Source organism: Rhodnius prolixus, unplaced genomic scaffold (genome assembly GCF_049639745.1).
Source record: "Rhodnius prolixus isolate KJV_2025 unplaced genomic scaffold, Rpr scaffold_4, whole genome shotgun sequence".
In the NCBI taxonomy this organism is placed as follows: Eukaryota; Metazoa; Arthropoda; class Insecta; order Hemiptera; family Reduviidae; genus Rhodnius; species Rhodnius prolixus.
In genome coordinates, this window is record NW_027411614.1 from 10,132,609 (window position 1) to 10,143,784 (window position 11,176).

Below are 11,176 nucleotides of genomic sequence, written 5' to 3' on the forward strand. Positions count from 1 at the left end.
AATCATTAGCTTCATTATAGCTACTTTAAAAAGATATCGTCGAAATCAACTCTTCATTTACTCTACTTACCTTTACCTCTAATTACTGAGATGAAATTTAGGATTTTTCAAAACATATTTTGCACTAGAGAAGCACTCGTTTCTGAGATCCCGGGTTCGTATCAACCTGCCGACCTTTAAATTTCTCTTTCTGAGAGCTTCTTGCCTTTCTTGGTGTGTATTTTATAAACACAGCTTTATAAAATTCTTCAAGAAAATGATTCTTTACTATTTTTTTTTAAGTATTCAGTAAACATAGAAAATACTTCCTTATTGTTTTCACTTTAATGATAGACAAATCTGAAGAATAGATACGTGATTAAGTATAATTATTTTATGTAAATAATTAAAGGAAATAAAGATAAGTAGGGGTCAGTGAACATTATAAATATGAAAGCAACGTCCTGAAACGGGTTCAGACTGCCATGAATTTACCGCTGAACATCTTACTCGGATCTATTGTACTCGTTAATGTTGTCGATGTTGTATTTGGTAAGCACATTACACTCTTTTATTTGGAATTATCAATTGTATTAGTAATTGATTTTTGCTTAGAAATTACAAAGTTTCACATTTACAATCCCATCTGAAAAAATAAGCTTGTATTTAGGAAGTGTTATGTTTAGTTATTCTAATATTTTTTCTTAATTGTTCTAATCTACTCAGTTCATTTTTACATACATCCAAAAATTTATTTCTGTGAAATTTACCAACTAATGTATCTGTTCTTAAATCTCACTCACATTATCTTGTTTTCCCAGATAATTGTTTTTATTGGGAAAATAATTTACCCTCATGCTGCATTTTCTATTTTCCAGTTTATAATTTTTAACAGCCTATTTTAAATTAGTTACCTAATGGTGATTGTAACATATGTGATAGGTAACAACGAGCAACCTACGGCGGAACGAAGAATGAATTTATTGGTTGGTTTAAAAAGAGCTTTTGGACAAAGTGACAGGAAAATTCCAGCATGGAATATCGTCACTATAACTAAACGGGTACCAGTACCATATCCTGTTACTCTCAAAAGACGTGTGCCAGTAAGGTATGAAGTGCTTGTGGACAAACCGTATCCAGTATTTTTACCTAAACCATACCCGGTAATTGTTGAGAAAAAAGTACGATACCAAGTGAGAGTACCTGTGCCAAAGCCATATCCAGTTATTAAACGAGTGCCCTATCCAGTTAAGGTAATGATTTATTATTATTATTATTACTATTATTGTAATTATTATTCAATTTTATGTATTGGCTGGTTAATTATTTAAATTATATGAAAAATATTTCTAATTTTTTTGTTATTTTTGTCTTGCTATTTTTTGTTATGCCTTAGATTTTTTTTGTAATTATTAAAGAATCCTACAACCCTTACTCATAGCTCTTGATTAATATTTAAGTACATATTTATAAATTTACCCACGCCAGAGGTTGCCAGGTCCACTAGTAAAGTAAAGGAGTGGAGAATTGGATAAGATACACAAAAGCCAACCGTTAGTGGGATAGATAATAGCAGTAGAAAGAAAGATTGCAGCGTTAGAATAGAAAAGCGGCTCTTTTGTTTAAAAAATAAAAATTAAACCGTACTCAGCGGGTCTTAGTCGTGATTGCTTCGCTTTTTTCTTTTTGGCGATTTGAATGATGGATCCTACTCTAGATTTACTTTACCACTATTTTAAGAGCATCCCTCAAACTTCCTTTTCCTACTTTGTGGCAACTTTCTGTCCAGACGCATAGTGGCATTGAGAATAAATAAAATCTGGCAAGCCGAATAAGAGGCGTACCTTAAGTGTAGGAGCCGGCGACGCGCTTACTCTAATCACCTTAATTCTTGTAAGCGATACATATCAAAAAATAAGCACAGCATATTAGAAATAAATAATAACAACAAATATACTCTATATTCTTAACAAGCCTGAAAGCGGATGGACTTAATCCTAATACTCACTGACGTACAGCACAATACTATCATACTTTCAAACCTTCCGACTTTTTAAATTCTACAAAATGAATTAAAGCTATTTTAATCTGCGCCATGTTAATTTATGTATGTAGACTGTATTACTAGCCAACTTATAGCAAAAAAAGTACTCATTCATTTATCAATCTTTTTCCAGATAGAAGTAGAGAAGCCAGTTCCAGTTGAAATATCTGAACCAGTACCATTTTTAGTTGAAAAACAGGTGCCTGTATTGGTTGAAAATGAAGAGATATACTCACCAACTAGCGCCGATAATGGAGCAAGTTTAGAGGATGACCATGCAAACTTCCGTGGCAGTATCGGCGTTGGAGGAATCTTACAGGATGATGAACAACATTCTTCAAATTTCAATAAGTTTCAGCACTCTTCGTGGGATAAAGAACATATTGCAAGCACTTCTGATGATGCTGGAGAGGAGGACTGGCAAGGAGTGGTATCATCCTTTAATGTGGCTTCTACTCATACCAACTATCGTGGATCTGGACGTAAAAGAGATTTAAAAGATAAAGATGATGATGATGATGACTATTATGATAACAGTTTACTACTTACTGAATCAATCGCCGTTGAGGAAGCGGATGAAAATTCAAAAGTTACCAAGAAATTATCAGTAATTAATAAATTTAACGATAAAAATAAAACCATTAGGGAAAGGCATTAAACAGCAATGAATCAGACAATGAAGTCAATTCAATTCTATCATTTATTTTATGACGTAAAGTCCAAATATTAAAAATAAATAAAGAAAACGAACTATTATGTATTAAACTTAAGAAATAAATGTAAGGGGCTTTGAACTAACACAAATTACTGTAGAAGCAGGCTGCTGAAGAACTTAATTTTGGAAAAGAGTGGCCGTGAAACATTAACATGAAAATAATAGCCCTAAAATTTCATTGTTTAAAAGAATATAGGAGCTGCCTGCAGAAAAGTTACAGGCTTGTAATATTCAGTTCTTACCTAATGTAATTAGTGAATGATTTCAATAACAAGAAACATATTAATCAAAACTTTAATGTGTTAAGCCACAAAGGTTAATGGATAAGTATTTAGGAAGAGAAAACAACACAGAAGTGTTTGGAAGTTGTAGATCTCCCTCGCGAATCTAATCCCCACTAATTGCCTAGCAAAAAGCTTGTTTTCTCTTCCTAACGAGTATGCATTAAAAGGCAGTACTTGGGACTGCAAATTGGACTCACTAATGTTAGTGAGCCTTGAGTAGGATGTCTTGTTGAAGACTACTCTTTATGCTGTGAAAGAATGGCACTCAGAAACAAATTTTAATTCTTTAATTTCTTTGAAGTGATATACTTTTGCCTATAGATTTGGATTAGAAAAAAAAAAGGCACCAAAATAAACTTTGTCCAGGATGCCAATGACCCAAATTCAGGCTCTCTGTGCTCCTGTTCACGAGAACGATAGTGAAATGGTTGTGAGAGAATATAAAAAGGCACTGCTCAGAGTTTTATTCTTAAGTGTGCGACAAATGAAAATTTGACAAATTGATGTAGAATCAGACCAAATTTATTTATTTTTTAAATTTACCGACATTTTATTTTATTTTTATACTTCATTTTAATTTTTTTGGTTCTTTATTTCAGTTATTAATTTTGTAAACAAGTTCTATTATTTATATCAGCAAGAATTTTTGTTTGTTAATAAATTTATGCCATTTCAGTTGAAACTCATTAACCTCAGTCCTTTTTCATACCTTTTTGTTGGTTAGTTTTTTTTTTTTTTTTTTTTTTTTTTTTTGTTTGTTTGTTGGCTTCCTGTCTGTGCAGATTAGCCAGGGATGTACTAATGTATTATTTAATGGGATGTGTTATGAGTACTATTGTTATTTTTGTTTTAGTTGCTGTTATGTTTTATTTTTTACTTTTTATTTTCAAAGTTTGATTTTGTTTTTGGTAGTGAATTGGAAAATAGCCAGATACGTTTCGAATATTGGTTCTGTGAGGATGGTATGCAGGTTGGCAGGAAGTGGACATTTCGCTTTGATGACTGCATTCCACAGTTTGTCCCTATCATCCTGGTGACTATTGCAATCGAGGATCAGGTGGTTGGCGTCTATAATTGTATCAGCAGGGCAAGAGCAAATTGGAGGGACTGAAATTCCTATACGGCTGAGATGGTGGGGCGAGAAGTTATGGTTGAAGCGCAGTCGTATCAAAGTAGTAGTGAACTTTCTACCTTCTGCGAAGTCAGAGTACCACGGTTTTTTAGGTATTGTCGGCTGCAGTGAGGTGTAAAATTTACCTTTGGCATATTTTGATTTTTCGTAATCTATAGACCATGCCCTGTAGTAGGAACGTTTAGAGAAGTTCTTTATATCTGAAGGTAACAGTTTCTCGAGCTTTAGATTCTCCAGGCGTATTGCCTCTTTTGCCTTAGAGTCTGCAATTTCATTGCCAGTTATCCCTGAGTGGCCCCTAATCCATATCAATCGAACTGTCTTTCCGCTAAGACCCGCTCTCTTCAGGAGGTGGACAGTTTCGAGCACCGTGAAATCGGCTTTATGCCCGGGGCATTGAAGCTTGTTGAGCACACTCTTGCTATCAGAAAGTATGACAACTGTTTGTGCCTCTGTCGAGGCCACTAGATTTGCGCATTTATTGATGGCAGTGAGTTCAGCCGAAAAGACTGAGGCATGGCGGTGTAACTTATATAGTCTACTGAGGTTGGTTTGCGGGTCATACACTGAACATCCCACCCCTTCAGGGGATTTAGACCCATCAGTGTAGAGGAAGTACGCACTTGGGAACCTGGCATTTAGTTTTGCCGATAAGTATTCATTATTTGCCGATTCGGAGATACTTTTATCATACTGGTAGAAGTTAGTTATGACACATTCTGGAGCTCCCAGTGTACACTCAAGGTCAAAAGAAAATGTTGGGAGATGGGTACTCCGGTGTAGGGACAGCATGAATTGCGACAGAGACCAGAACTGATGTACAAGAATTGGTGTACTTTTTTTATACCAATAACTTTCGGTGAGGATTCGGGGAGCTAGTCTGCTTATTTTCTGAATGACGGGTTGATTCAACAAGGGCAGTCTGTCAGCGATGTAGCGCGAGGCTAGTAGGTTCCTTCTTATTTTCAAAGGAGGTTCCTTTGCCTCCGTTAGTTAATACTAAAGTTATAATGTAATTTCTTTTAATAATATGACCTATTTCTGCAATAGGATAAATTATTTATCATATTTTTCAGTCAATCGGGACACCTGTTTTCGATTCAATAAGTCCCAATTACAATCCTTTTTAAAGAAAACATTTGGAGGGATTTTATCATCGTTAATAATTATTTAATATAATAATTTTAATTATAGGTATGTATTATTTATTTATAAATGGTTATTTTAATTATTATTTGCACTACTGAAAACAATACAAACAATATTATCCAATATTATGTTGTAATTGAATTGTATGGAATAATTAGGAGATTTTGTCGAGTTAAAGAGAGGTACCATTTTATCATTATAACATCCACTAGACATTTAAACTTTTTCTTATCCTACTGTAAGAGAAGGTATTGTAATCGTGCAGATTTTCGATTTTGATATTTTTCCAGTCCAATGGAAATATCTATTTTGAGGTCATCCGAGTACTAAAACGTGGTTTGTGCTGTGTCGCAGTCAGTTCAAATTTGATTTTACAAATAGGTACCTTTAATTTGCTGTACCAATTATAAGATATAGAGCTATAACTTTTATTTAGAATATTTTTCCTAGAAAATTCGATTAAGGGGTTTGGGTAGGTTCCCTCCAATGGGCTATTTTTTGTAAAATGCACGACCTTTCTTGTGTGCGTTTAGGAGGGTTAAAGTGTTGCTAAAATCATGTTTGAAGATAATTCCTCAACCTCTTTATCACTTTCTGGAAAATGGCGCCTACGCTTTACTTGTAACTTCTTATACTTAACAAAGCACAAAGTATTATTCTGTTTCTTTTCTTTTCTTTTTTAAAGATAATTTGTTTTTGGGCAGATCGCGGGTAAGCTTCCTGTGAGGCTACATTACAATATTATTTTAATGTACATTTACAAAATATATAATGTCGGTAAGCATTAAATATGTCACAAATGTTTGAACTATAAAGAAAGTGTGAGTTAGTACCTTGAGAATGGTAGCAAGAGAGTCACAAGAACTCACAAGTGTTCACCAGATTTTTTAAAAATAAATATTAGAGAAAGGTCAAATTGGAAACTTTTCACGATTATGTGCCTGTTAGAAAAACGTAGAAAGTTAGATTTGTATTTATTTATTTCTATTAATATTTAGAATATAAATATGAATATTTGTAAGGGCCAGTGTATCCTGAGCTTGTATCTTAGAAATTATGTCTAGCACGATCGGTTCAGAGATTTGACTCGATATGAATTTATTTAGCCATGTTTGGATCTCAAGTAAGAATAAATACTCATTGACTGAAAAATCTCTTTACTGGACTTCACCACAATAATTTGGTCACAGATCTTACACACCAATTCACACAAACTCTCCACTAAAAAACAAATGCATCTCACTGCTTTCAAGAAAGCCCTAGAGCTCAATGATCGCATCACATACGTTGTATTTTAGGTGATCATGATTTCCATTCTACATATTAATAAAGTAAGTATCTTTTGCAAATTAAAATAAGGGGGGAAATCAACTTCAAGCGGAAAAGAAGTGAATGTCATTCGTGTCGATCTTCTCTTTAATAACAACAAACAGTTATGATCTAAAAAGTGAGAGTTATAAATAATGACTTGTATAATTATTATAATTAATTACATTTCAAAAGAAAAAGTAAACCAATGCAGCCATTAATTAATTAAAAAAAAAGAAGTTTCTGCTTGGGACACTGCAACTCTGTTTTCTACATGTTATTCAATTTGAGAACAATGTCTGATTTTATGTTAGAGCCGTTTTCTCAGTGGTGTCTACTGACTGTGAACCGTTAGTCCAGGCTTCCTATTAGGTTCCAATGCTGGACCAACCTAATATATGCATATGTTAAATAAAACATTCCTTTTCATCTGTTTATCATAGTTCCCTCTCTAAGAATATAAGAAGCTTGAAGTTTACAAACCACGATCGAAGATTGCATGTATGCATCATTCAGTTTTAAGGGATTTTCTCATTATGAAATGTTTCAAAAGAAGAGTATTGGCAACGAAATGAATGTCTGTGTAATATTTATCTACCCTTCTATCTGAATTTCTTATTTATATTCCAAGTTATTGGTACATCATATCTCTTGCAAATGGAAATGCTTCATCTGCCATAAAAATACAAGTTGTTTTAATTTCTGTTCCAAGAAGAAATTGGAATGAACAGCGGCGATTTGGGATAAACTCCTTAAAAATTAATATTCTTTGTTCTACACATGCATCCTCAAACTTTTTCTTCAATGTCTTCAGGTTTTTAAATACGTGATTATGAACAAAAAATAGTGAATAATATTAAAAAGTGCCTACTTTCATTGACACGGAAGAGTGTTTACGGAAATTATTTGTTTAAAAAAAGAATACTAATAAATATTTATAGCATGAAGATAAATTAACACGCATTTAGGATTAAAAGAATCAAGCATTAAATTAATCATTTTAACAATTAAGGCACCGTTGCAAGCATATAATTAAATAAAAGATTAACCGTTTCGCTTAATCCACAATGTAAGGAAATGTACGAACGAATACTACACGTGTATTATACTACGTGTGAATAGTACAAAAAAGGTTTTTTATTTTGTCCTATTACAGTTCTTGGAGTAGAAACCTTCCCTTTTCGCAAGGGTTCGCCCCATCAGTCATATTTGCGTTGTCATATCCTCTGGACTCATGATGTGCATGTCCCTAAGAGATGCCCTGTGAAAAGGCGGAATATCACGAGACTTGGCAAGGCTATTGTGGTGTCTTTACCAGCAGAGACTTGTGGAATGGTTTTATATGTCACTTGCAGGCTTTAAGTAACTTACTTTGGTCCAGCACAAAAGCTCCAACAGCCGTTGAGATTGGCAAGGTAACTTACGGAACAGGACCTGAGTCTTTGACACTGGGTCAGTCAGAACATGTCTCAGTTCAAGCCAATGCACTAAGAAGTTTTTTCACATTCAGATCCAGGTTATTACTATAATTTATACTTGAAAGTGAAAATATTGGGCAACAGTAATAATGTGAGAAGAAACTAGATCAGGGATCCCTTTTGTAACATACGTACCATGGTATGGCTTAGGACACCAATGATCTCAGATCATTGATTTAAAACACAAATGTTGCTACTTGATTTTTAAACCAGGGAGTTTCATAATTTGAAAACTCTGTTCTTCGATCATTCTAAAAAACTATTTTTCTAAAAAGAGGGTAAAGATTAAAGTTAAAAAGGAAGATTAGTAAAAACAAATGTTTTTTAACTATTTATTTTAAAAAACGGAACAGCGAAAGGCTTTAAAAAGAGGCACAGCGCTTAATGTCGAAATAATAATTCATCAAAATGAAATAAAAGGTTCCCTGCATTGATTTAAAGGATAAGAGATGCCACCCTAGGAAGCGGTTTGAATACGTTTAGAAAAAAAAAATTAAGAAAACATCCGGAAGATATTTTTAATCTGGTTAAAGAAGATGATGCTAAATAGGAAGTGAATGAGCATTTAATGGATAAGATTGAAGAAGATACAGTTGGAGGAAGTGGGAGTTATGACGGGGATAGTTAGATATATAATAAAGTAGTGAGAGCGTGAAACTGTATTAGTTGAGAAGATGAGGTTATTGCTGGTTATTACTGTGTCAGTGTTAGTACATGCTGAGGATACAGCTAGTAGAGTACAAAACAAGACTGATGGCAAGAAACAAGGCAAACGAGGTATCTATGATTCAGAAGCTTTTACCAATTTCGATCATTCACATTTGGATTTAAATAGTAATAATGGGGCAGATGTACCAGCAAAATTAGAACATGTGGAGTTTGAAAGTGGCTTTCAACCGATACCACAGCCTAAAGAATATCACCATGAACAACATTTGAAAACCATAACAATCACTAAAAAAATACCAGTGCCTTATACAGTGACCGTGGAGAAAAAAGTCCCTGTAAAAGTGGAAGTGCCCGTGGACAAACCATATCCAGTTTTTGTGCCTAAACCATATCATGTTTATGTAGAGAAGAAAATACCGTATGAAGTTAAAGTGCCTGTACCACAACCTTATACTGTAGAAAAACATATACCAGTACCAGTGAAGGTACACGTGGACAAACCATATCCAGTTCACGTACCAAAACCATATCCTGTTTACGTGGAAAAGAAAGTACCATTTCCTGTTGAAAAACAAGTACCATATGCGGTGAAAGTGCCAGTAGATCGGCCATACCCAGTACACGTCCCAGTTGAAAAACAAATACCCTATCCAGTAGAGAAGCCAATACCATATCCAATTAGGATTCCAGTAGAGAAACCATATCCAGTACCAGTGGAAAAGCCGATACCCTATCCTGTGGAAAAAGCTGTGCCGTACCCAGTAGAAAAACTAGTACCCTATCCTGTAAAAGTTCCAGTAAAAATACCCCTTAACGTTCCCTATCAAGCTGGCGGCTCTAATACAGAAGTGATCAAAGCACCAATTAAACATGAATTCCATATATCAGAACAAGTTCACCAAATAGACGAGGATGGATACGATCTAGCTAGACATCGTCATCACTCTGGTATTGGTGTGGAAAGAGCAGAAAGAGCTTATTTTGGTCGCCATGGTTGAATAGCAATCTTGTATTTTTTTCTTTCTTATAGTGAGTACCTGTTCAGAACATGATGTTCTTTGTATTATATAAATACATCAAATCTGGTCATTAAATATTTATATTTTTTGTACAATTAATTATTTATGTATTTCTTTGAAATATATATTATTTTAAATTTTATTACTCCTTCACTGGCAGTTAATCAATTCAAAACCATTTTTATTCCTTTCTGTAACTCTAATTTGATTGAGTTCATTGTTCTCCTTTCAAATTACATATCTTTAGGAGAAGAAAACTTTATCTATATTAGTCCTCTTTAAGCATCACATTACGTAAAACATTTGGAATAAATTGCTAATGCCTTTTATGTTGAAAATTGCATATCTGTAACTTAAATTAAATAAATAATTCAGAACAATTTGTGATAAAGCGTATCTAACTGAGTGAAATTATGGAAACTAGGACATTGTCCTGATTTGTTCATTTCATTTTTTATAACAATTAAAAGCTTCTTCCATCTGCTGATTTTGCCCTTAATTAAATTAAATCAACAAACCGAGAAGAAAACTGTTTAAATTATTTAATTAGGTCAGTTTTATTTTTACACCAAAAATTTTATTTAAAAAACTGACAGTACTGAAAGTACATATAAGAAAAACATTTCAGGTGAGCTATTGTACTTAGTTTGCTAAACTAATAGAAAGTAATTTCAATCAAAGCATGAAAATAGAGCAATTAAAAGAAAACCTAGGGACTAGACACTCAAACTGAGAGCGTGAAGGATGTCAGCAGCTACAGTGTAAAAGTAAGCAAGCGTTACCTCAAGAATCAAAAGTACCCAAAAATAAAATTTTGGAGTGAAGAAGACAAAAAACCGAAATTCTAAGAGAATTATAAAAAAATTATTGATCCCCGACAACACATCTCTCTTCGTTGGACTGTCTGCCCCTCCTCTCTTGAGCAAAGTCTTTTTTTTTTCAAGTCTCCAACTCGAACATCTTTTTGCAAAAGTATCCATTTATTGAGCACTAGCATAAATGGTATTATTTATGTTCTGGGCTTATTATTTTTCGCCCTCCTCATAATTGTAAAAAACATATCAGCAAGATGTTTATACGATGCGTGCTCATGTAAAAAATTGGAGACAACTAAAAATTATCGTGAACTGAATAAAAAATTATGAACGAATGTAAGAATAATTATTAAGATTTTCAAATAAACATGTTACTTCTTGTTTGGGTTTTTTACCTATGTTTTTAACAATAAGCTACCATGAAGGAGGGCATAACTGGGAGTACAATACCCAATTTGTAGCTGAATTACTTGCTGACGCAGTGCTAATCATAAGTGTTAAAAAGTGTGAACCATAATCATTTGTCATGTCACCAAATTTGCACAATAATTCTTTAAGTTAGAAGAGAATAAGACCAATCTTGG

General features: G+C 33.6%; 1 protein-coding gene across 1 annotated transcript; it reads left to right on the forward strand.

Annotated features, from left to right (window-relative positions):
- Positions 1 to 202: 202 nt before the first annotated feature.
- LOC141455536 (uncharacterized) lies at positions 203 to 9,892 on the forward strand. Its single transcript, XM_074130653.1, has 5 exons — positions 203 to 531; positions 922 to 1,232; positions 2,157 to 2,675; positions 3,915 to 4,079; positions 8,740 to 9,892. The coding sequence occupies exons 1-5, from the start codon at positions 465 to 467 to the stop codon at positions 9,754 to 9,756; spliced, it is 2,079 nt and encodes a 692-aa protein (XP_073986754.1). The 5' UTR covers positions 203 to 464; the 3' UTR covers positions 9,757 to 9,892.
- The last annotated feature ends 1,284 nt before the right edge of the window (positions 9,893 to 11,176 follow it).